The 24,868-nt window shown below is 38.1% G+C and overlaps 3 protein-coding genes across 4 annotated transcripts in view; all 3 read right to left on the bottom strand.

Annotated features, from left to right (window-relative positions):
- Window positions 1-14,875, bottom strand: part of LOC125225854 (solute carrier organic anion transporter family member 74D-like) — a 68,804-nt gene extending 53,929 nt beyond the window's left edge. The window contains exon 1 of one of the 2 annotated variants that reach the window (XM_048129728.1): window positions 14,569-14,875. The gene's annotated coding sequence lies outside the window, so the exon portion shown is untranslated. Of the gene's footprint in view, window positions 1-3,535; window positions 3,763-14,568 lie in introns of those variants that run through there. The other variant, XM_048129725.1, reaches the window with a different exon arrangement.
- LOC125225262 lies at window positions 8,286-9,812 on the bottom strand. The gene is made up of 3 exons (XM_048128871.1): window positions 9,809-9,812; window positions 9,052-9,378; window positions 8,286-8,979 (listed from the first exon to the last, which is right to left on the bottom strand). The coding sequence occupies exons 1-3, from the start codon at window positions 9,810-9,812 to the stop codon at window positions 8,408-8,410; spliced, it is 903 nt and encodes a 300-aa protein (XP_047984828.1). The 3' UTR covers window positions 8,286-8,407.
- Window positions 14,876-17,811: 2,936 nt separating the features above from the next.
- LOC125225357 (deoxynucleoside kinase-like) lies at window positions 17,812-23,033 on the bottom strand. The gene is made up of 5 exons (XM_048129030.1): window positions 22,892-23,033; window positions 21,919-22,103; window positions 21,105-21,357; window positions 20,341-20,495; window positions 17,812-18,175 (listed from the first exon to the last, which is right to left on the bottom strand). The coding sequence occupies exons 1-5, from the start codon at window positions 22,926-22,928 to the stop codon at window positions 17,999-18,001; spliced, it is 807 nt and encodes a 268-aa protein (XP_047984987.1). The 5' UTR covers window positions 22,929-23,033; the 3' UTR covers window positions 17,812-17,998.
- Window positions 23,034-24,868: the final 1,835 nt, after the last annotated feature.

Raw genomic sequence — 24,868 nt, 5'->3', positions numbered from 1 at the left:
AAAATCTAATTTTTCTTATCGGCCTTTCTATCGCAATTGTATAGATATTTGAGCAATAGAGAGATAATAAATTGCAATATTCGTTTTTCAGGATAAACTGCTGAGTAAAGACTTTGACAAACAAAAATGTGTAGATTTAGGTACAGTCGACTATAAAGAAATGTATCCACCTTTTCACCTTATTGCATTGTAATAAGGTGAAAAGCCTTATTGCATTGTAATAAGGTGAAAAAATGGATACATCTTTTTGTAGTCGACTGTACAATTTTTAATGGAATAAAATTCTGGAACATAATAGTTCTTTAGGGTAGAAAATATATTACTGTTGCAGTACATTCAGTTACTAAATATAACAAGTTAAATGGGAGTAAAGCAACCGAAAGCGAAACTAATACAAAGTAGTAACTTGCTTAAGAGATTACTTTCATTCGTGATGCCGAAAGTTAACTTTTACCTTCGCTCTGAAAGCTCTTGCACAAATTAATTAAGACCGCAGCTTCAACAAAAGGTTGTAAAGTTATACTTCGTTTTTATGTAAGTAAATAAGTATGTGAACGAACATATGTATTGCACATTCTTAGAAGTTTTTCAGATGAGTATTAATTATTATTTATTTGTCGCTTTATTATATTATGCGAATCCTCCTAAGAAATCATATTTTGATATATCATTGGTATAACAAAATAATGAAGCAGAAAAAGCTACAAGAAAATAAACTTGGTTTAACTTTCAACATACACATTCAGCATCAGTAGCGCCAAAAAAATGCCATTCTAGAATAATTTTCTAAATGGGACAAACGACTAAATGCAGCGATCGATAATTACATTGAACGTATAATTTGTAATATTGAGCCTTCTAAGAAAAACACTTTTACTTTTGATACCGATTCTACAAATATTCTACAAAAGCTAAATATAACAGATGTAACCAAATCCGCACGAAGCAAAACAAATAACAGCAAAAGAGCATCCATCGTGTACAGTCAGCGACCGAAGCAAACTGGTTACAATACAAGAAGAACGTGGCCTCTCTAATTACTTTCATATAGGTTCTAAGCCCGCTGTCCGCTAAAAATAAACAGACCGACATCGAAGTAAGCATATCATCAATAAAGTGGGTTAAGTCAGACCCATTCCCTTTAGCAAATTAAAATATATGAATCTTCAATCCTCCTAAATAACCACCAGCAGATTTTTTTAATCTTTTCTTGTAAAGAAAATTTTGCCTAGTTTGAACGTAGGTGGACATCTTATCACCGTCTTGAAAACACAAAATACGTCTAACGTCTAATATAACAGATCAACACCGTTTTCGGTTAAAATTATGAATCAAAATCTACCATAGCAACGATCGGAAACATCTGAAGAAGTGAACATTGTCCGTGTCGCGACCGTGACCGTGAAAGTCCAATTAGAATTTAAGGCAAGAGCCGACACTGCACGGACACACCATTATTACGATTATTTAGTTTGACATGACACAGCATATTCGGAAATGTAACATCATTGAATCATAAAGTAGAAGACCAAGCATACTTCCTTGTGGCATCCCATTTTAAAACATTACTGTGTCACAAAGAAAGGTATATTCATTTGCTAATTTTAATAATGCGGAAATCCAACTTAGTGCTGAAGTTATCCGCTTAAGCAGTCAGATAAATTGCAACCTGCTAATATTAATGTATCTTTAGAATCACAAACTCATTGCGCAGATCGACAAATAAATGAGCCATCGCTACTGATGAGTTAATATAATTAAAATAACCACATTCCAGCATTATGTACACAACCAGGTACTCGCCTCACAAACACATGCAGCAAAAGTTCAAGTACGCGCATTAATTAAAGATCTGTGGTTTAATAACCATTCCCACGGACCAAGTAATTAACTGAGAGATAACTGCGTGCCGGTTCAGTGACCGATACCGTCTCAAGTAGCAGTTATCTGCGGCAAAGCTAAACAAGTCGTGTTTTAATTGATAACTTATAATTATGTTTTATGGTTACAAAATAACCTTATCGGTGTATGGTTCTTCTATTCAATATTTTTCAGTAAGTTTATCTTCATAAATTCAGAACTCATTAGGTTCTTCGTTTGGAATGAGATTATGAATTGTAAAGTTTACGAAAAAAGAACCGAGAAATGTATGTCTACGGTTTGACTACATGAGTACAGTGAACGTATAATTAATTATATTATATATTAATTCCAAATATAAATACACGATAGAAAATGCTCTACGCAAAATACATGTCCAATAAAGAGAAGCTAATATCTAAAAAGTAAACGCACCTAAACATAAAAATTTTATCAACAAGCAATTTCATCTGAAAGGCAGGCAAGGCGCCGTCCTAAACGTGGAAAATTTAGTGAAATAATGGAAACTCCGGGAAAATCAAATAGCTCAAGGAAGCCGAACGAGGTCGAACGTCTAGAGGTCAACCGGGAGAGGGAGGCTCACGAGAAAAGGAATAAATAGATGCGGGGGTAAGTGTACACCCTGCGGTAACCCGAACTGAAGAAGTATTTTGATTTAGATTATACGTATTGGAAGAATAACGATGAAATAATTCAGACAAAGTCTAGGTTAGGTTAGATATGTAGGTATTTACTAGGATGTGATAGGTTTGGTTATAAGAATTAGTATGTATCTAACCTACGTCCAGGCCAAAAATGGTAATAAACTACATACCTACTTAGAAATGTATCTCCAACTATAGCAAACCTTTTGCAATGCCGGCTAAAATGGATTATGTGTTCACTGCCCAGTAACCTATATGCTACTTGACATTGAATTTGACATATATAAGAATGTTATCGTTATCTATGTAAATGATATCGATAAGATAAATATGTATAAATATAAGCTATATAGAGCAACCGAACTGAAAACTCTTTGCTGCATCTCATAGGTACATTGCATTCGTCTTTTTATTTACAACAATGAGACGTAAAAATAAATGAAAGCAAATATCTTTGTTCGAGTGCATTTCAACATCAAACGCAAATAATTGCGCGTATCCTGATAAAAGAGTTTGCTAAGTTTATATCTCAGATTGCTCTAGGAAAACACTCAGTACTCTACCGATCAACGCACTTATCACTATCAAAGATCTACAGGCCCTATACTGAATAAATGGGGTACGGTATTGACATACTGATATGGATGTCGCAAGGCAAAATTAGGTTTATTTGAACGGAAGATAAAATTGCTGTTGGCACATTATCTCATTAGAATTTGGGCTGTTGAGTAAAAGGGATCCTATGTCTGATCGAGCCGCCGATACGAACGTTTTATTACACCAGCTTTAAAACACATCCCATCCCAACCGGTTTAGTTTCGAAAAGGAACGCAAGTGGCATAAAAATTAACAGCCTCACTTACCAAGTGCCTTATTACGAGCACTTGTAAAATCATCGAAATTTTGACGTCGACTCATTGCATTTTCGATATTTACAGCGTACCGACACGCCGGTAGGCTATTAGATACATGATGTTCATATAGTAGATAAAAGTATCCTGAAAACTCACCTTTAGGCGAACTGTGATGAAAATACAGATTGCGCACACACTTGAAACTCAATTATGTTTCCAATTTAAATATTCCGAGCTAGAAAAGTGCTGTAAAAGCTCAAAGTTTTTAGTATTAGTAATGTTATTGTATTCACTGTGAGCCGGTAAACAGAGTCCGGTTCGGTTGTCGCGACGCGAGGAGGCCGAGCGCCGGCTGCGGAGTGCCGACGCGCGGCGTCGCTCTTGTAAACAAACGCTGGTGGGGGCCCCAAAACTTGGCCCGTCACTTACGTCAGCGTGCGATCTGTCGCACAACTATCATGATAACAACTAAACTAACTCTACGACATGTTGCAACACCTGCAATTAAATTCTGATAACCGTATCAAGTTTTCAACTAATGACCTGATTCAGTTCACTATACACACATTGTTATCATAGCAAATAAATACGAAGGGAAACATTGATAAAAAAGTTGCTCAAAATTTTCCAAGCAGCATTCCTCTTAAAGCTTTATGTCAGATCGTAAATCATAATTCCAATGCAAACGCAACGAGTCGATTTTAATATTCCTTTTATTTGCTACGTTATCCGACTTCAAACGGCATAGAACGAAATATAATCAAACGTATTTATGACACGGCTCGGGCAGAATTATGGTCATGGCGGGTATTAGGCTGGATATTTCAGGCGAGGCGCATAGAAAACCGCTTTTTGCTCGGGCATATTGCTGTCTCGAATAAATATGTATAAATCTATCCTTGTAAAGAAGCACAACATACGTATTTCTTGCTCTGTGTCTGTTTTTTAAAGTGTAAGTGACCGATCCGATTCGCACTCGCAATCTTGTTCTGCATTTCCATCATTTCATGAAAGCAGAGCTAAATAAAGGTGAACCTCGAAATCCGTAGCAACTATTTATCGTCAGAGATCACATTATACATTGGTTCGTTAGAGACATACGTTCGTCGTTTGGCATTGGCAAGCAAAAGAAATAGTTCTGGCTGCAGTAAAAACTAGACTAATTTTCTTGGTCTACAGATAAAGTTGGCTCGCCATCGTTCTATCGCAAAGTGGAGTTCCAATTAACTTTAAAATCAGTTGCACCGTCTGTCTATGGAGCGCATTCTTTTGCCATATATCTACTTCAAGCTTTGGCGTTTTTACAGCAAATTCTAAGGTAACAGATCGTTAACGACTAACAGGTTTATATTTTGCCCAATTAGGTTAGGACTACTTTGTGTGGTTAATATTGTACACTTGTGTATGCAATGTAAATCTACATCAGTCGTCAGTAAATCTAATAAAATATAAATTATATGAGGATTTTATTCAAGTCTTGGCCATAGGTACCTGGTTATATTTTGCGAGGTGAATTTACGTATAAGTCGTAGAAATCAGAATCTTGTCTATTTCATAATTGCTTGCTGATCATTATCTCAATGACATGTCGATGTTTTCTATGGGAGAGCCAAAATAACTGTAGTGACTCTAAAAGTCTGGATATGGATGTAATATTGATTTCTGCAATAAATTCATAAGATATGAAAGCGATTATCATTTTGAAGATGATGACTGATGACGTTCACGCATATAAAAATAGTTTTCAGAAATTACGAAATTTTGGGTAAGTACCTACTTTACGACGTCACAGCAGAGAAGGGTTTACAACTACATGTCTGCTTAAAATGTAATAATCTTGGTTGCGATCACAAACGGACTTTAAATTTCTAGGAAGAACTATGAGAAGAACTATGAGAAGAACTATATAAGAACTATGCAATATTGGAATGTTTTACCTACAAACATCTAGCCCAACTTCAATGTTGCCGATAATGTATGTGAGAATAGTTGCTGTGTTGAGTGTGTTTAAAGACCCAGTGCCCTAGAACCTAAAAATATAACAATTTAAGACGGCGTGGGCTTGGTGGTATTGATTTCGATAAGTTTACATTACATGCATAATGCGTGGGTTACGGGCTTACGGGTTACCCTTCATATAAGTATAGTTATATGTAGATACTTAGGATCTGTCTTTCTAGCCTTCGTGTATGTATTGTATTGCTTAGATATTTACATCCATATCATAAGTCATTTTTTTTTATATGCTAATGCATCGTAATTTTTACTTTACGATATCGGCAACCAATACAGTCTGACCAAAAAGAGTAGAAATTAAATAGTGGCAACATCGTAGTGTCGTCCCGTTTTCTCACACATATTGATTTGAAAGGGGTGACACTACAATGTTACCATTTTTAGGGTTCCGTAGTCAACTAGGAACCCTTATAGTTTCGCCATGTCTGTCTGTCCGTCCGTCCGTCCGTCCGTCCGTCCGTCCGTCCGTCCGTCCGTCCGTCCGTCCGTCCGTCCGTCCGTCCGTCCGTCCGTCCGTCCGTCCGTCCGTCCGTCCGTCCGTCCGTCCGCGGATAATCTCAGTAACCGTTAGCACTAGAAAGCTGAAATTTGGTCCCAATATGTATATCAATCACGCCAACAAAGTGCAAAAATAAAAAATGGAAAAAAATGTTTTATGAGGATACCCCCCCTACATGTAAAGTGGGGGCTGATAATTTTTTTTCATTCCAACCCCAACGTGTGATATATTGTTGGATAGGTATTTAAAAATAAATAAGGGTTTACTAAGATTGTTTTTTGATAATATTAATATTTTCGGAAATAATCGCTCCTAAAGGAAAAAAAAGTGCGTCCCCCCCCTCTAACTTTTGAACCATAAGTTTAAAAAATATGAAAAAAATCACAAAAGTAGAACTTTGTAAAGACTTTCTAGGAAAATTGTTTTGAACTTGATAGGTTCAGTAGTTTTTGAGAAAAATATAGAAAACTTCGGAACCCTACACTGAGCGTGGCCCGACACGCTCTTGGCCGGTTTTTTAATTTCTACCCTATTTGGTGAAACTGTACCGTAATTACATCAAAATTAGAATATTATTTTACAAAGAAAGAAGCATATTTGAAATGATGGAAATTCATCGATCAGTCGGCGTTTGTTTCGTTGTAAATATTTAACGTGACCGCTTTCCATCAGGCGGGCCGTATACCTGTTTGCCACCGACGTGGTATAAAAAAAACGCTTCGAAAGTGAACTGACAATCAATCACTAACTAGTTGATATTGCCTCTTGCGACTTTTGCCTGAATTTAGACTATATCTGTAGGAGTTTTGAATGATTCACGGTTATTTTCATTAGACTTATACTGACCGGGGGACAACGACGACGACGACGACTTTAACATCCACCCGCCTTCGTCAGTTTTCCATGATCATAATGCATGCAACTGCGTCGAAATATCGGGAGCTCGACAAAAATCAAAAAGGTAATCACGCATCCCGGTCAGTATAAGTACTGTAGGAATTTCACTTAGGGACTGAAAAACAAACAAATGGCTTCGGGAACATAGTAAAGTCATTGATGTAACCAGACGAATGGCGGAACTGAAGTGGGAGTGGACTGGGCATGTGGCCCGAAAAAACGGTTCATGGTGCAAGAGGCTGATGGAGTGGAGATCGTGGGGAGTGTCACGCCCAGCAGGAGGCCAAAAGTGCGCTGGTGTGACGATATCAAGGGAACAGCTGGATCAAAGTGGATAGAAAAATAGCCCAAAAAAAGAACAGAATAGCAAAAAATAAAGGAGGCAACTCTAATTGAAAAAGGCTAAAAAGAAAAGAAAGAAAGAAAAATTTGAAAATTACCTATATTACAGTCGATATCGAATTTGTGTCCATTCTAAAGAAAATAGTCAATAAAGAGTAAATTCGACGGCTATTTCTCAATATTCAATTGAGCTCACGGCAACTCAAAATTCAGAATCACGTCGAAACCAAAATTTATACCGAATATCAAAACCTCATGAAAGTCAAGATGATATCAAAACTATATCATGTTAGTAAGATTCGCTGACGCAGGCTCGCCCAGTTAATATTAATGTTGAATATAAAACAGCTGTGTTATCGGCCAATCAGTGTCGGTATATGGGTGTTGAATAAAACGGTGTAACTGATGGGTCAAAGTAGGTCTTGATTGATTGACAGGCAAGGTCTGATCTGATTAACTGTTGTTACCTACTAGGTCTACCGACTCTAGGGTTGCCATAGAATTTCCTCTAATTTTAGGACAGTTGGCCGTTTGTTCGGATTTCTGTTCTTTTGTCAGGATTGTGGAGGGACTCGGCGAAAGTCAGGTGTTTTAGAAACCGTAGTTAACCAGTAGAAGACAGTTACAGCTTGGATTTGGTCAGAGAAAAGGGTAAACACAAAATTATTGGTTTAAAGTTTAAACCCTCTATTTTTGGAACAGCAGGGCTTACTGTCACAAGCAAAATCTATGTGTAACCCAAATACACTTTTTTAATTTTTTTTTTAATGGGTTGATTGCGCTACTGAATGATATATTATGTTGTCTCGGTATAAGGTAAGTTTCTATTTATTTACTTTAGGAATTTTCCTGGCTTTATTTATAGGTACCACTTGCACTTTGCAATATTTACATTCATTGATATCATTTGGTAGGTACATGATAAATATTGTAATATGTTTGTTGTAACTCTTCTCTCTGTCTATCCATTGTTAATATAGGTATTTAAACAAATGCAGGTGTGACAGGTGTCACTACTACTAGTGATAGATAACAAAAATACTACTATTTCAAAAACATTACCATGGGATCGGGGCTGATAAGATACTGATACTTTTGGAACATGATCATTTTGAAGAAATAAAACAAATAAGTAAACTAACATTGTAGAGATTTAATAATTTCAAAGTCTTTTTAAAATTAAATCACTATGGCAAATCACATCACATCTTCATACACGCACAAGATTTAAGTTCCACTAAAGTGTCTAAAGTAAACTTATTCAAAACTTTTAATTAGATCATATTCAATGGCGCTTTATCTTCCATATCTTGTTTCTTTTGCACAATCTGTTGCAAATCGTGTTCCTGCACAACCGCGAATATCTTACTCTTAGCAACGTTTAGGTGATACGGAGAAAATGTTTTCAGCGTGGCGCCAATACTGAGGAGGAAGGAGTCCACCGGGTCACAGGGGTCAAATTCCGAAAGGCCAGTCGTACTCGGCTCCCCAACGCTTGCAGCAGGATTCTCCTCCTCAACCTCTTCATATTTCCTCTTCTTTCGCTTTTTCTTAATACCTGACTTCTTACCTTTCGCCTTTATTGGCTTTTCGTCATTGGAATCGCTAAAATTAACATCAGGGATATCTGGGACGTCGTCATCCACATCACAGTCCCTTTGATTCTTTTCATCCCAGGAAAACTCTCCGTTCTGTATCAAAATATCCCTGTAAAACGGTCTCATGAAAGCAAGGTCGCTTTCGTACTTATACAGCTTCACTCGCTTACCGGAGCTGCTTAGTGTTTTCCTCAATATGCGCCGATTAATGTCTCTGATGTTGATCCACCTCGCCTTACACACGGCCGCTGTAAAAAAAATACGAGCGTAAGCGTTGCGTCGTAAATTGTAAACGAATTCAACTCAAATCGTAAACTCACCGGGTCGTTTCAGTTCATCGCCTATCTTCTGCCAGACGACTTCTCTGGCATTAAAGTCCATATACTGAGGGTTGTTGTGGTCATAGAGCACGGTATTGTCCCTGACTAAGCCGATGAGTTTCAAGTCTAGCTTTTCGTTGAACATTTTGAGGTTACGCGGAGGAGCGTTTAGAACAGACTGGCGCGCGCGGGCCGGCAACGCGCGCCGCGGTCGTGTCGCGAGGGTCGTCTTTCGGTCGCCGATCGATTCTCCCTCGCACCGCAAAGGCGATGGCGGCCATGGCAAGCTGGCAACGTCGATATCGGATCGGAATCGTTGCTCTTTATCTTTAGATGCTACTTTTATTTACATCTAACTGTAAACGATCGTAGCATTCGTAGCGTAGCGACAAAAAGCGGACTGTGAATGGTAATTGAACTCACATTTTGAGTAGGTACTGAATCGTAGGTACCAATTTAGAAACTTAACTAATACTTTACGATTTTTTTTGGCTCAGTGCATTAATTAAGTTGTAGAAAACACCTAACAAAAACGTTACATCTGATAAGAAGATTTATAATCCGTAAACATAAGGAATTTAAAATTTAATGAACATCACTTCTGCTAAATGTTTAGCATTTTCCGTTCCGAGAACAATCGTAACATAGTGCAACCAATTAAACTGTCTGATTGGTAATATTGATATAGATTGACATTAGACTAATGGTAAATGACGAACTGATCACCCTTTTCGCAAAGTTGCGTCTATTCAATCACTCATATTGAGTTTGATTGAAAGAAGTGTTTTTGTTTGTCTCCTATTTGCAAGAGGCATTAGAACGGTCAATAATAAGTAACGTCCGACGTACGTTTCAATTACTGTTTCGACATCAAAATAATGACAAACTATAATATAGTGTACTCTGTATGAAGTTCTTGAAAAAAGTCAAAAACGGTTGTCCTGAAGCTGTCCAATAATGACAAAGTGAATATTTGAAAGTCGGCACTGTCGGCAGTGTCGGCAGCGTGTAGCGCGTATGTACAATAAAATTGTACACTGGTCGCAGGCGGAACCTAAAGACTACGGCGGAGAAGGATTACCATCAGGTGTGCTGTATGCTTGTTTACTACTGACGTTTTATTTTAAAAACATCGATTTGTTAGGCCAAAAACATGTAGCGCGGGAATCGATTTAAAATGTTTTCGGTAGTATCGACATCGATCCGCCGAAGTTCCGCTTTGGGCAGTTTCCGGGATAAAATCGCATTTCTGTCGATGGTTTCGCTTTTGCAACTGTTGCAACGATAGGGTTTTATGTACTTAGTTTTGTTTGAAGTTTAATCCAATACAAAGATTTTCCAACAGAAACAATCAACAATATGGTAGGCTTAAAGCCCAAAACATCCCATATTAGGTAAGTAGATGCTAGAGTCCGGGACACTTCCTAAATTTTAATATTTTATTTTAACTATAAATCATTTAAACAAAAATCAAAGTATGTCATACATTTCTGATCAAGCCCTAGCAACAGAACCAGAAATATATCGGAAATAATCGATAGCCTACAGAAGAAGTTTTAGAAAGTAAATCCTGTATTGGGTTACTGGGTTAATGCTCTCGGCTGATTCTTTAAAATATTACTGGTGCGTATTCATAATTTGTGGTAATTGGAGCCTGACATGAGGAAGAAATTTGCCCGAAGATTTACACGACTTATAAACAATATTAAATCACATTTGAATACTTATAAGGTTTGCGGGGTAATTAAAAAATGATTTTATGATTTTTGTGCTCAAAAAATTTCTCAAGACAACATGGGAGACCTCTAAAAGCTTTGCTATACAAAATATGGTATTGTTGGTCATGTAGCCATGAAGCCAGTAGTGAAATATAACCTTAAAACGAGTAATTCCTGTAGATGTCGGTGTAGGTGTAGGTATAGACGGCTCTAACGATTTCCATGTAATTTGCTAGATGGCGATTTTCGAGGGCGAAAAAATCGATCTACCTACTCTACCTAGGTCTCAACTCTGGCAAAACATGCATTTATGAGTTCTCATAGTCACAGGTACTATTACATAATCCGACACGGTTTTTGTCGAACGGATTTCAAACTTCGTAGGTACGTATAAAACAAATTGAGCAGGCTCTCTGACTTGATTCTCGTTACCGTCCTGACAATCGCCGCCAATACGATAGCACATAGGCGTCTATACCCTTTATTTGCAGTCACACACAGGTCGAACGTGATTATTCTACCTTTTTCCAACGTTTCGGGCAGGTTGCACTGCCCGTGGTCGCAGAAGACTGACGTCCCAACAAAGTGTCACCGGAGATATAAACAACACAAAACTACCCTGTATTTACCTGATTATTTGCTGAGACGTCACGTCAGTTTTCCGCGACCACGGCCAGTGCAACCTGGCCGAAACGTTGGAAAAAAGGTAAAATAATGTTAATTAATCGCGTTTGACCTGTATGTGACTTTAAAAGCTCGCCCACACATGCGCGTTTTGATAGCGTAGGCGGAGCGGTAGCGGAGCGGTAGCGGAGCGTTAGCGGAGCGCAACGATAGCGGTGCGCCGGACAAACGCTGACGGAACTAACGAGCGCGGATTGCGAGCGTAATGCGCGCGGATTGCGAGCGGAACGCGAGCGGAACGCCAGCACACCGCTATCATTGCGCTCTGCTGACGCTACGCTATCAAAACGCTTTATGTGTGGCGGAGGCTTAAATATGTGTACAAAACGCGAGAACTTAAAGTGTTATATTGTCTATACTCTTTGTCATTTCAACACCACCAACGGGACTGAAATCTATTTAGAAACTTGATCGTTTCCGAGTCAAAGGGCCCAACATCCCAAGTACCTTCGTCTAAAAATAATTAATTAAAAAGCAAGTGTCAATAAAAACGACAGGTTCACACTTCACGCTTTCTGCCCGTAGGAAAGTGAAAAAGTGGGCGAGAAGTGAGGTAATACGCCGTAAACTAGCGCCGCTCACCCGGCCGCGCTCACTTTCGTTGTGACAACCAGTCTAGCACAGATAATGTAGTCAATGAGTTAACATATCTGTGGGAGAGAGATACGAGGCCGTTTGGACAGCGAGTTTGTAGAGCCAGGGTTTCCCCAGGTGAGAAGACTGAGAACTGTGCGAAAAGTTAGCAATCAACGATCTCGATTCTAAAGAGCGTACAGACACACCTCGGACACTGGCGATCTATGAAAGAGGCGCGTTCTTAGCACACATGCTAAGCTCGTGTAGGTGAACGCTTACCATGCTTGTATAAGTGTGATATGACAGGTCGACTGTTCGCGTTTTTGACAGGCGGCACTTTCAGCGGGGAGCGGGAGAGGCCATACTGTACGATAGTATACTCTTTATTATACTGTGGTACAGCACGGAAGCATGTTCGCGCGATAGACGATAAAATAGCAGGCCGTCCCTATCGCACTATTTGTAAGTGCAGATTTCCAGAGCCTACCTATAGCAAAGAGTACAATCGTTGACGTTCTGTATCGTATCGTAATTATCTCTCCCCATCGCTCTTCCAGAGTGATGCGACAGAGCCCGTTGGGTATCGCTCGCCACGGCGCGTCAACGTTTGTACTCTTGGTTAGAGTTCACCGGAAGATATTATCAATTTATCAGCCCATCAGTTATTCGTAAAAGCTAACTGACAGGCGGCGAACTGGTAAACTGTGGACGTGGACTGCTTAGGATCATGAGATAGGTGCTTGACGTACCGTACCACCAATAAAGTTAATAAAGAGTCAGTCATGTCCCTCGCGTCCCAGAAATCCCAGGATAGATGCACAACCAATCGCTTGATCCCAGGGTTAGGTGTGGACGACGCAGCTTACACTTCGCCACTGCCACACTGTTTCTTTTAGGTGCTCATAGACCAAAGTTTCGTTTTCAGGAGCTTTCGCCAGTTCCAACTTGGGTTAAAAACTGCCGAACTTTTCGGTTGTGCTTTAGGAAATTTCAGTTTCGGCACAAAACATTTTCCATACACATCAGTTTATTTTCAGAAGATGGCACACTTTGATATTATCATCAAATTAACTTCCGAAGAGTTGAAGATGGGGCAAAAGCTAACTAACAAACCTGGCAGGCAAGTATGTTCGCGCGATAAATGATAAAACATCTGGCCATCCCTATCACACTTACAAATATTGCCATAGGGATGGCCTGCTGTTTTATCGTTTATCACTCGACCATACTTGCCTGCCTGATATGATAATAGCTTATATAAACATCAAACTTGTACATTTTGTATATGTTGATATTGAAGAAAAATAGAGGTAAATATGTACAAGCAAACGAAGCAAAACTTCCAATGATTTGAGAGGATCTACAATTTTACTACTATTCATTGCCATGTAACCAAAGGTTTTGGTTCTTATTATTTTTCTCATTTTTAAGACTTGACTTGACAATCACATCATTAAAATGAAAATATTACCTAGATGATTACAGACTCTAGGGGATCTTGTATCTATTTATGACAGGTATTAATTTGTCAACAGGGTCAACCAAAGAGGAAATATTTTCTCAATTTCCTCCTAGGGGTCACCATATGTTAGGGGTCCCCGTCAAATTTCAGGATTTATGAAGCATTGTGGAAGGTGCAAAATTGACGTTGTTAGGATATTCCATGTTTTGAAACATATTGGCAATCCACACCAAGTAGAAAATTTTATCAAGTGATTTATTACTTATTTAAATAAAAATGAATGATTTTAAGTTCTTCAGTACTCGTAGAAACTATAGGGTCTTGCTTAAAAAACTCAAACAGAACCAAACCAATAAGATTCTTATAAGCATTATGGCAATATGTTTTGTTAATCAGAACCCAAATTAGACTCTATTTCTACTAACAGCTATAAAACAGAATCCATTTTTTTTTTAATTATAAATGAACTTACTCTTGGCCACAGACTAGCCAAAGGTAAAGATGTGGCCTATCATGGAGTGAACTCGCCCAGAAGTTCCTATTCACTCTTGATTTGAAGGTTGATCCATATTTAGCTTTATTAATGTACTTGGTGGTTACACTAAGAAAATCATATGTTTCATAAACTCGGGACCATAAGCGGCCGAGGGATATGAATCCATGGTTCTAAATGTCTGTTTCTGGAATGCAGTTATCTCCAAACAGCTGAATACTATCTGCCAAAGCCATAGAACAATAATGGTCCACTTCCAGTACCCATTAAGAACACATGTATGTATGTATGTATGTATTTATGGTAAGTATGCAGCTCATTCAAAAAAGATAAGATTTTTAATGAACAAAAAGTAAAACTAATTAGGCAAATTGTCTTATGACTTAGCACTGTTTAGTCATGGTATATTGTTTGGGGGTTTTGGTTGACCAGGATGGGCATTGAAATATTTTCATTTTATAGGTACCCAACATGAAAGTGGATTTTTAGAACATAATTTTAATGTTACAATAAACGGAATGTGATGAAACGTACACCACACCAAGCTAAACAATACAGAATCTTAAAAACATCTTGAAACTTACCTTTAAGGTGTGCAACTCACGGTGACTTCTATGTAGATAAGCGATTACATTACAACACTTTTACTTTCATTAACATTTCTAATAGGTATTTAACGCGAACACCAAACTGACCTTCGAAACACCACGAATGTTGATATACCAATAACGATAATACTAATAAGAATAACCCACGAATTATCTTCTAAATCGAATAAATTTGCAAATAGCTCGTAGTTAGCAGACAGCACTTCACTTAGTGCTGCGTTAGTAATAAACTCATTGCCACAACAAGAACTCATTACAATTTAACTACAAAATAAATTATTTTAAGGAAAAATTTCATGGACTAGAAGTAATCTACTAATTTAATTTATTAATTTACGATTGTTATTGACCTAAATATCATTCGGCAGCAATCATTCAGTAAACAGGACAGAAAGTGTTTTTTTAATCAAGTGTCATTTGAATTTTTAGGATTTGTCTTTTTAGCCAATTATAAAGGATCTTTAATTAATGACTTAATGTTCATTGGTCAAAATTATAACGTAAGGAAAAAAAAGAAAAAACTCTTCTCCCCATTTTGACATTACGAAATAGTGTTGCCTGTTCATAAAATTGGTATCACTTTCAAGGCCCACCGTTTCAATAGTACTCAATACTGATCAGCGGACCTCTTGGTCGATATTTGGTTTCAAAATTGTCTAGAATGAAGCTAGGAACATACTACGCGGACGTCCGTCGTTAAGCTAGGAACATACTACGCGGACGTCCGTCGTAAATCGACCGCGACCGCGACCGATCAGTGTGCACGGAACAAAACATCCAGAGCCAGATTTCGATCGGACGTCCGTGCGCTCAAGGCCACGTCCGCGTCCGTCGACCGATAGTTTGCACGGTTATGTGTAATGTCATTGTCCAGATTCCCGTCCGCGGTCGATTTACGACGGACGTCCGCGTAGTATGTTCCTAGCTTAAATCTCAAAATTGTGCTGGAATGAGTGCTAACAAATGTCCGCACCGCACCAAGGTCATCCACATACTATTCTGTAAGTGGGAACTAGAAAATTATAAGTAATTAAAATTATTATAGTTAAGCTAGTAACATACTACACGGACGTCCGTCGTAAAACGACCGCGACCGCGACCGAACAGTGTGCACGGAACAAAACATCCAGCGAGCCAGATTTCGAACGGACGTCCATGCGCTCAAGGCCACGTCCACGTCCGTCGACCGATAGTTTGCACGGTTGTGTGTATTTCCATTGTCCAGATTGCCGTCCGCGGTCGATTCACGACGGACGTCCGCGTAGTGTGTTCCTAGCTTTACTCTTCTCTCGTTCTCATTTACGTGAAAAAACTCCAAGGTCGTCGAATTTGATCATATTGCTTCGATAGTTTTCGATATTATCAGGGGCGGCTCACTCCGCGATTCTATCGCCGCGCTACAAGTACACGCTGGCGGCCGCGAGTTCGCGGCCTAATCAGGGGTGGCGCGCGTTCTCACGGAACGCACGTTCGCACTTTCTATTGTTACTTTACGTCGCAAGTTTTTTTATAAGGTTTATATCCGATGTCCGCGTGTGACTGACTAATAATGCTTAGTTAAATAGACATCATGAATAAAATAGGACAATCTTACACAGATTTACTATAGATTAAGTCCCACGGAAAAGTTCAATAAGGCTTGTGATGTTGGGACTTAAACAAAAATATATAAATAGTTAAATACTGTGTATATAACTAGAAAGTACCCACGACTGGAATATAATAGTATAACATTTTATCTGAGCATTCATTCGTTTTAATCGTATGTATTAGGCAACCCTATCGTCCGACGCTGAACACGTGCGGCTCGCTTCTTTGTTAGAATTTTGTAGGCATTTCGTGAGCATCAAAGCAGTGGGCCTTCTGTACTTGTACTATTATATATTGTGATATTATGATAAATTTGCATTGAATCACTTTGGATAGTGAATATTCTATAATCAGTTATTGTTCAAAACCTTTTAGTTATAGTGTTAACGCAATGTATACATAGAGCTTAGTTAGTATTTTGTTCAAAAGTTGTTTATAGCCGACGAAACAAGTTTTAGAAAGGCGCAGCTATTTTTTTTTTTCAAAGATAATAAAAAATACCTAGTCGTCCCCTAGAAATAGTAAGTAGAACTTCGCAACTCTTTCGACTCGAGAATATTTATTTCGTTGTTTTATTTGCCTTTAAACGCCTCAAGAGTCTAAGCTCAGCTTAGCCTTTGGGAGAGTAGGTACTAGGGGGTAAGTAAACATAATCTAGTTACCCAAATACTATAGAATATTCAGGCATTTCATTACAACTGTTGCTGTAAGATTATCCATGAAGTAAATCATACTAGTTAAATGATCAGTAGAAATTTATTTGTTTATAAATTACATAAATATAAACTCTGCATATTTGACAAAACTCAATTATGCTATTTGTGATTCTTTAAAAATCCTACAAACAAATTTCTCTGCAAATGCACATATTTGCTTCAGTCATAAAGTACTTATATTTATTTTTACAGCCATTAAAGACAAAGTTAAATGGACATATTAAATGCAATATGTTAAATTAAGGAATTTATACCTTACATATCAATCAATAGTATGTACAGTCAATGTACATAGTCATAATGTTACTCAAACATATAACTTATAATCTAATAAGCAATAATACTAAGAGCTGGAGGTCACACTAGGCAGGTAATCCAAGTTTATTTTTAAGTTTATTCAATCATAAGTAAGGCAATATTTAATTGGTAATACCTGTGAGAAATGTCACCTCAACATCACAGCTTAGACAACTTTAGCAGTTTTATCCAATGTCAATGCAAGAAATATAATATTACTACCTGTTATATCATTTATATGCTTAAGCATATATTTCTTTTAATTACACTGCTTACAGAAGCCTGAATGTTGCAAACTTAAAAGATATAAAACACAATTTTACTAAGCATGTGAAAATTGAAATTATACACTTGGTGACTTAATAGCTAGGTCCACACTGAGTTGACCAAGCAGCCTCGGGCGGAAAACGTCTGTGCTCGTGAGCGCAAGCGCGGATCCAGCTTCGTGCCCAGGGTGGGGGGGTCACGTGGTAAAGGCCCAGGCCCCAGGGGGGGTCACGTGGTCTATTTGTATGGCCAACCTAGGCTCCAGGGGGGGGGGGTCATGACCCCCCCTGGATCCGCGCATGCGTGAGTGCACGTTTGCCTCACCCGGTTCAATTCGCTCAGCAAGATGACTGCCCTCAGTCAGTAGTTCAAAATAGTGGGCAATGCCTTTCAAGGCTGCTTGGTCAATGTGGAGTCAGCAAATTAAATAGACAGATTAAACTATTTTTTACCAAACAACTCAGGTAAAATCAAGATCACACAATTAAAATCTAAATTTAAAAAATTAAAGCAACCTTAGAAAGGTTAGGTCTATGTTACAGTCTAATTTGTGGAACAATCTTGATAGGCGAGCTGGTGATGGGCTTCTTAGGGCTGAGCTTGTTGGGAGACCGCATCACTACGTCCACGGCCTTCCTCAGGATTTGGTGCTCGGATTTCTTGTATTCTTCAGTTATTTGAGATAAGTCCAAGTCTGCATCTATGACCAGGACCTGGAAGAGTTAAGGGCAATTCTTAGTGAAATTTTGTTAAAATGCCACAAACTTGTGGGTAGTGGTTCAGTTGGGTAGTAATTAATAGTAAATATCTTTACAATAAGTGACCCACTGCAGACCCCTGATACACGCCATAATCACGTCTTTGGACCCCACTTTAAGAAACACGGCTTTATGTGGAAATATAAAATTTAAAAAATATTAATACATCTGTTCGCGAATGTAATTGAACCTATTAGGGCCACTTGCACCAAAGAAAATGGAGGGTTAACCCACCGTTTTATATGGAATTTGACAGATGACAGCCCACTAACCCTGAGTTAAGTGGTTGGTGCAAGTGGGCCATAGACTCACTGGAAATGTTATGATTCAGAATACACTACAAAATATTTATTACTGATAACAGCCCATCAGACTCCAACCTGTATAGACTTGTTAACTAACTAAAAACCTAACCACAAAATTAAAATTTTGAAAAAACCCCCGACCGCGACCTAGTGGACCGATTTTCATGAAACATGGCTAAGAACACTCCCGACTAACTCAGCTTTCAAACAAAAAAAATAAATCGAAATCAGTTCACCCGTTCGGGAGCTACAGTGCCACAGACAGACACACACACAGACAGACAGACAGACAGACCGACAGACAGACAGACAGACAGACAGATAGACAGACAGACAGACACACACGTCAAACTTATAACACCCCGTCGTGTTTGCGTCGGGGGTTAAAAATATGCATACAACACTATTATATATTATATTACGTTATGTCATACATATTATATTATGTTATTTATGTTGTAAGTCTGACTGAGAAAATTGCAGATAACAATACCTAAAATCAAACGTAGAAAAAATCATAATTGCAATGCATATTTTGCATGGTAGGTTTTATTGACTCAGGCTGTTACTGTACTTATATGGGTCGTGCATACATTTGTGAGTGTGTTTAGTAAAACGTCCCACTATGTCAATTGCTAAGCCCTTTGTCAGTATATTCATATAAAGATCCTGCTGAGCCGCGGTCTTTAACACCATTTATTTGTGTGATGAGCACAAATATTTGTTGTCATGGATGTTTTCAATTAACGTAACTCGTAATATAACCATACTTTGTAAGTTTGGGGCTAGGATCTAAAGACCCCCAATATTTATTTACCGCATTTATTCAACGATGTTAAGGTAACTGTCAAAGTGGGATGTTTTACTAAACACATTATTATTATTTAACATTCACATTTATGAAAATAAATTATAAACTTGGTACAATGCCTCAAGGGCCTATTTTAGACATTAGCTAGCATTTAAGTTTAGTCTTAGTTTCTTATGTAAATATTTTCTTGTAAATAAAGATAGTATTAAAGTAAAAAAAAAAAAAGTTCATAGTCATATTCCAAAAAAAGTGTTTAAGTCGACCAGTGCACGAACCTTAATTGTAATGAACAATAGATCTAAGTTATGTATGTATTAGGGATGTACCGACTTTTGATTCGGCCGACTAGGCCGACTACCGACTAGTCGGCGCTTGGGTGGCCGATTAGTCGGCCGACTAGTCGGCTAGTCGGGCAGAACATAATTTTCGATTAAATTCATCAGAATTTATGAATTACATTTTTGGTCCTTCGTTTGCGCTTTCCATTTTTTTACAGGTTCAATTTTTCAAAGGTCTATGAGAATTACATTTTCCATTTTTAACAACCGGTTTGGCTTAGTGGGTAAGGTAGTGATCCTGCCTATGAAACTCGGTAGTCCTAGGTAGGATATTTATTTTTGTGATGATCACAGATATTTGTTCTTTTGACTAACAAAGGTATAACGAAACGGTACATGATACAATTATATCAATTGTTAATTTATTTTTGTACTGTTTTTCTATGACTTATAAAGTGCCGACCAATCAGCCTGTTTTGCCGACTAGTCGCCGACTACAAATGTGGCCGGATAGTCGGCTTTCCCGACTAGTCGGTACATCCCTAGTATGTATGTATGTAAACACTTTATTGTACATAAGACAAGTTAGGAAATAGAAATACAGTATAGTTATGGTGTACAAAGGCAAACTTATGATCATGTATAGCTGCTCCATGTGCCTTGCCTTTAGATTCTGATGAAAGGCAAAATTATGATGATTTAAATAAAAATGTTTATTATACTTACTGGGGCAGGGCACTCAGCATGAGTCCTGTTGACCAGCCAGTCTTCATGCAACGTGTGCAGCTCTTCTAAATATGACAGCGGGACACACTGCTCCTCGGAGCGAGCTCGCTTCTTTATCCTCTCGTGGGCAATCACTGGGTTTGTTCTGAGGTAGACTGGAAAATTATTTTAGAGGAATTAGTAATGTAGATAATAATGCTAGAGGAAAAGGAATGGAACTTTAAAACCCTTAAAAATGTAGAAAATCTGATTAATTGATACATTACATAAATAATAAATAAATAAATATTGGGGACACCTTACACGGATCAACTTAGCCCCAAACTAAGCAAAGCTTGTACTATGGGTGCTAAGTGAACGATATACATAATACTTATAGATAAATACATACCCATATACATAGAAAACATCCATGACCCAGGAACAAATATCTGTGCTCATTATTTCATGAAAAAAGGTATACATAAAAAGATGGGGTAAAATATTATTGATTACTGCTAGCCTTTCTCCGCATACGTTTTGTCTAGGTTGCCTTTGGCAAAGGCGTAGGTTTAATATCTACTATCTACTGGTTTATTGAAACCAGCATTTGTGTGGTAGTAACTAGTCTTCCATGCAGCAATATGCAACATTTACCCATGAAACTATTATACTTTCTTGTAAATAAAAGCTAAATCTGATCTCAGACATTATTTAATGTTAAAAAATTAATGTAATGAAATCCTTTAGATATAATGTTGAAAATGAGCATATTAACCACTTACCAATAAGATCAGCTTGAATAGGGATCTCAGTATGAATAAACCGGAACCACTCATCCAGGACCGAGAACTGGGCCGGGTGTAGAGTTCCACTTCTGTGCATGTGCTCTACGAAGCAGTACCTTGCACTGTATAGTGACCGTTCCATTAGCTTCACTGGGGTTGCTGTGGGCCTCCGGTGCATGTCCAACATGGTCAGAGACACATAGGCTTGGAAAGCCATAGCCCATTTTGTGGGGTCTTTGTACATGAGATCCTTGAAATAATAATAATTATAAAGTTAGTTTAATCTTCTTAAATAGTAGTTAGTGACTTCTTAAACTGATCCATTGGGTCCTTCAAAATAGTGTGTGATTAACTTTTGGTGTAAATCTGGCCAGTCTCTAAAATTCATTCATATTTTGGTATTTTTGAATTTTGGTCCCCAATTTAAAGTTTGCCCACCACTATTCTAAACTGTTATGTGTAATAGGGGGTAGAAGGTAGAACTAAGTTTACTTGCGCCTACTAGATGGTAATTTAATATTCACATTGTCAATTCCGAAATACATTTGTTTGAGCTAAATACGTGTTTCACTGCTGCCCCTGAAAATACCTAAGGGATCTTTTTACTATTCCTTGGCTACTACACACACAATATAAACAATAATAATCACGTGGGAAGTAATGCTTTAGGTATTTTAGGTACATTTTTTATGACCTCATTTTTGTTCGTGTAAGGTAGATCGAGGTCATCAGGTCGAATGTTACTACGCTTACATTCATTTATTAGGTTAGATACTAACTGTTGCATTTAATAAATGTGAAAACCACTTACCAATAGATTCCATCCTCGGAGATTGCGCCATTCCTCCACTGGCTCGGTCAAAAGCGTTATGTCTTCAAACTGGCGAAAATGTTCCAGAAATGTCGTTTTGCCACTACCAATATTACCTTCCACGAACACCGTGAACGGTTTTGTATTAGCGGTACTCATTTTGTAGCAGCGTCTTTGAACTTGAGCTATAAAATATAACAAACAAATGTATCACTTCACCAGACGCTACTACCCAGGCTCGTTTCCCGCCTAATTTGCCCGCCTTTAGCCCGTCATGGTTTCTTTCCAATGACCCCACAGAACAGACAGTTTTGTCTATTGGCCGCTGTACACACATGGCCAACAGTTCCACCAACCCCCTTGGCCATGTGTGTAGAGGGCTACTTGGCCGTAAGTTTGCAGTTGGCGCTTGCGCTTGCCGGCCAACCGATTCGTGTCGGTTTTTTGTCCACACATCAAAGGATCTTGGCGCCAATGGCCAACTGCGTTTACACGTTGGCGCTTCATTCAGTTGGTCGTCAACCGTCAGAGAGGACAGTAGTGATATATTTACGAAAATAATAAGTTTATCTATGCCAATAATAGTGTAGATTTTAGGAAATAAAATAACCTTGCAAATGTTTAATGTATTTCCTAAAAAAGATAAATGTTCTTATCAGAATATTCAAAAAATTGTTAATATTGCAAATAATTTAATTTTACTACGGGGTTATTATTTTTTAATATTTTTTTTCTGACAACGTCTATGACCAAGAATTTCCTAGATTTTTTCATTACACGTCCATCTTTCATGAAGAGCCAATGCCAAGTGATTGGTTCGCCAATGTGTAAACAGCGGCTCTTATCTTGGCCAAGGGGTTTCACAAAGGGCTGGTGGAACCGTTGGCCATGTGTGTACAGGGGCCATATGTCTAAATTTTCAACCAATTGATCAAAACAATACAATCATAACCTTTATGTATTTAAAATTTACCTTTATAACATAATAACCGAACACACCGCTTTAGCATTGTAATTTCACAAAATTCTCATCGAATTGAATCATTTTTTAGTGAAGAATTCGCACAAAATTGTAAAATTCTTTTCATAACAACGCAGAAAAAGTATGTTCTTCACGTGAAAACTGTCAGTGTAAAAATTCCGTTTCACGCAATCTTGATTCAGAACATAGAAATGAAATAAAATACCAATTGCACCAACAAAATAAAACCAAAAAGACTGTTTATGGTTGGGTAAAAATGGACTAAAATACTCATAAGGCCGGATTTACACAGTCTGAATCTCCCAATCTGAGAAAATCACAATTTTAAAACGTCGGGATGTAAGTATTCAGAGCACGAACCACGATTAAACGTTCCTGATTCAGAACATTATATATATACTCCTAGTGAGTATTATATTATTTGATTCAGAGCAAATTCAGAGTGCACAGAATTGTATATAATTTATAGTCAGCCAAGCCATATCCGTCACTAAAAAAAGTTGAAAAAAAGATAAATAAAAAAAAAATTGGAGCTAATGTTTATCTCCCCATAGGAAATTTTTATCAATTCAATATACTCTAAAGGCTGGCTCTAGGGGCTGCTCCAAGGGTTGGTCCAACCGTTGGCCCCATGTGTACAGCGGCCATATGATTTTTATGATAAAATTAAATTATTTGAAATATTAACAATTTTTTGAGTATTCTGATAAGTACATTTATCTTTTTTAGCCAACATGTACATTAAACATTTGCAAGGGTATTGTATTTCCTAAAATCAACACTATTATTGGTATAGATAATCGTATTATTTTCGTAAATCTTTCACTACTGTCCTCTCTGACGGCTGACGACAAACTGAATAAGGCTCCCCACAGACAGTCTTAAAAATTCATAATCTTAAAAAAAACTTGTATGCAATCTGACAGTTCAAATCTGTCAGTGTCTTGTCAGTGTCAGTTTGAACTGTCAGATTGCATACAAGTTTTTTTTAAGATTATGAAAATTAAGACTCGTCTGTGGGGAGGCTTAGGCGCCAAGCGCCAACGTGTGAACGCAGTTGGCCATTGGCGCCAAGATCCTTTGATGTGTGGACAAAAAACCGACACCAGTCGGTTGGCCGGCCAGCGCTAGCGCCAACTGCCAACATACGGCCAAAGTAGCCCTCTACACGCTTGGCCAAGGGGTTCCACCAAGGGTTGGTCCAACCGTTGGCCTCATGTGTACAGCGGCCTTTATATCGCGCCTTTTTCTAGTGACACACATGTTGTACTGTTCTACACACATCCTATTTTGACGTGATAACGTCTAATAACTCGTTACTACGGGCAGCATGCAATAAAAGGTTGACGTCATTGTCCCGTTTCGCAATATAGCTTAAGCGCCATCTATTGGCGCGCGTTGGAACTAAGCGGCTGATCGATGCGCTCGGTATGGTTGTGTAGCGTGTGGCCTGAGTAAAGCACCACAGCTGCGACAGATGGCGCGCCCGTGTTTATTATTTTTGAGTGTTTGTAATTTAAAAACATGAAAGATTGCATTAAAATAAGCATCTTTTATAGAATGAAGTTGTTTGAAAAACCTACTTATTTAGGAGTTAGAGCAGTACGAAGTTGCGAATTTTCCCATAGTATTTACTAAGGCGCCAGAGACAATAAATTTACGATGATTTTTTTTACCAATATAACCTGATGATGATGATGATGCTGTCATGGCCGATTTCGGCCACAGCGACTGCGTGTTCTGGAACAGACAATTTCAAGAAACAGAGTGTAGCTGTTCCACTCTCTGGTGTGCCTTTACGTGGCTCGCGTACCCTATCTTATGGCTAAATTTTCGAGCACATTTTGGGCACGTCAGCACACCAACCTATGTTAATATTGATAAATCATATAGAACACGTTTAAATAAGGATGTTTTGTTATATAAACTTTTTCTTCTCCATTAATATTTACTGAGATATTAGGGTTC

The sequence above is a fragment of the Leguminivora glycinivorella genome, chromosome 4 (assembly GCF_023078275.1).
Source record: "Leguminivora glycinivorella isolate SPB_JAAS2020 chromosome 4, LegGlyc_1.1, whole genome shotgun sequence".
NCBI lineage: Eukaryota > Metazoa > Arthropoda > Insecta > Lepidoptera > Tortricidae > Leguminivora > Leguminivora glycinivorella.
The sequence above is the reverse complement of the archived record's forward strand: the minus strand, read 5'-3'. Positions and strand labels throughout refer to the sequence as shown.

What these genes read in the sequence shown, in the direction of transcription:
- LOC125225262 (XM_048128871.1), bottom strand. An exon ending in CGATGAACTGAAACGACCCG is followed by an intron (nt 8,980 to 9,051) that starts GTGAGTTTACGA and finishes TTTTTTTTACAG; the next exon opens with CGGCCGTGTGTAAGGCGAGG.
- LOC125225357 (XM_048129030.1), bottom strand. Translation starts at nt 22,928, where the DNA reads ATGCTAAAGCGGTGTGTTCGGTTATTATGTTATAAAG. An exon ending in TCCGAGGATGGAATCTATTG is followed by an intron (nt 21,358 to 21,918) that starts GTAAGTGGTTTT and finishes TATTATTTCAAG; the next exon opens with GATCTCATGTACAAAGACCC. An exon ending in TATTCAAGCTGATCTTATTG is followed by an intron (nt 20,496 to 21,104) that starts GTAAGTGGTTAA and finishes ATAATTTTCCAG; the next exon opens with TCTACCTCAGAACAAACCCA.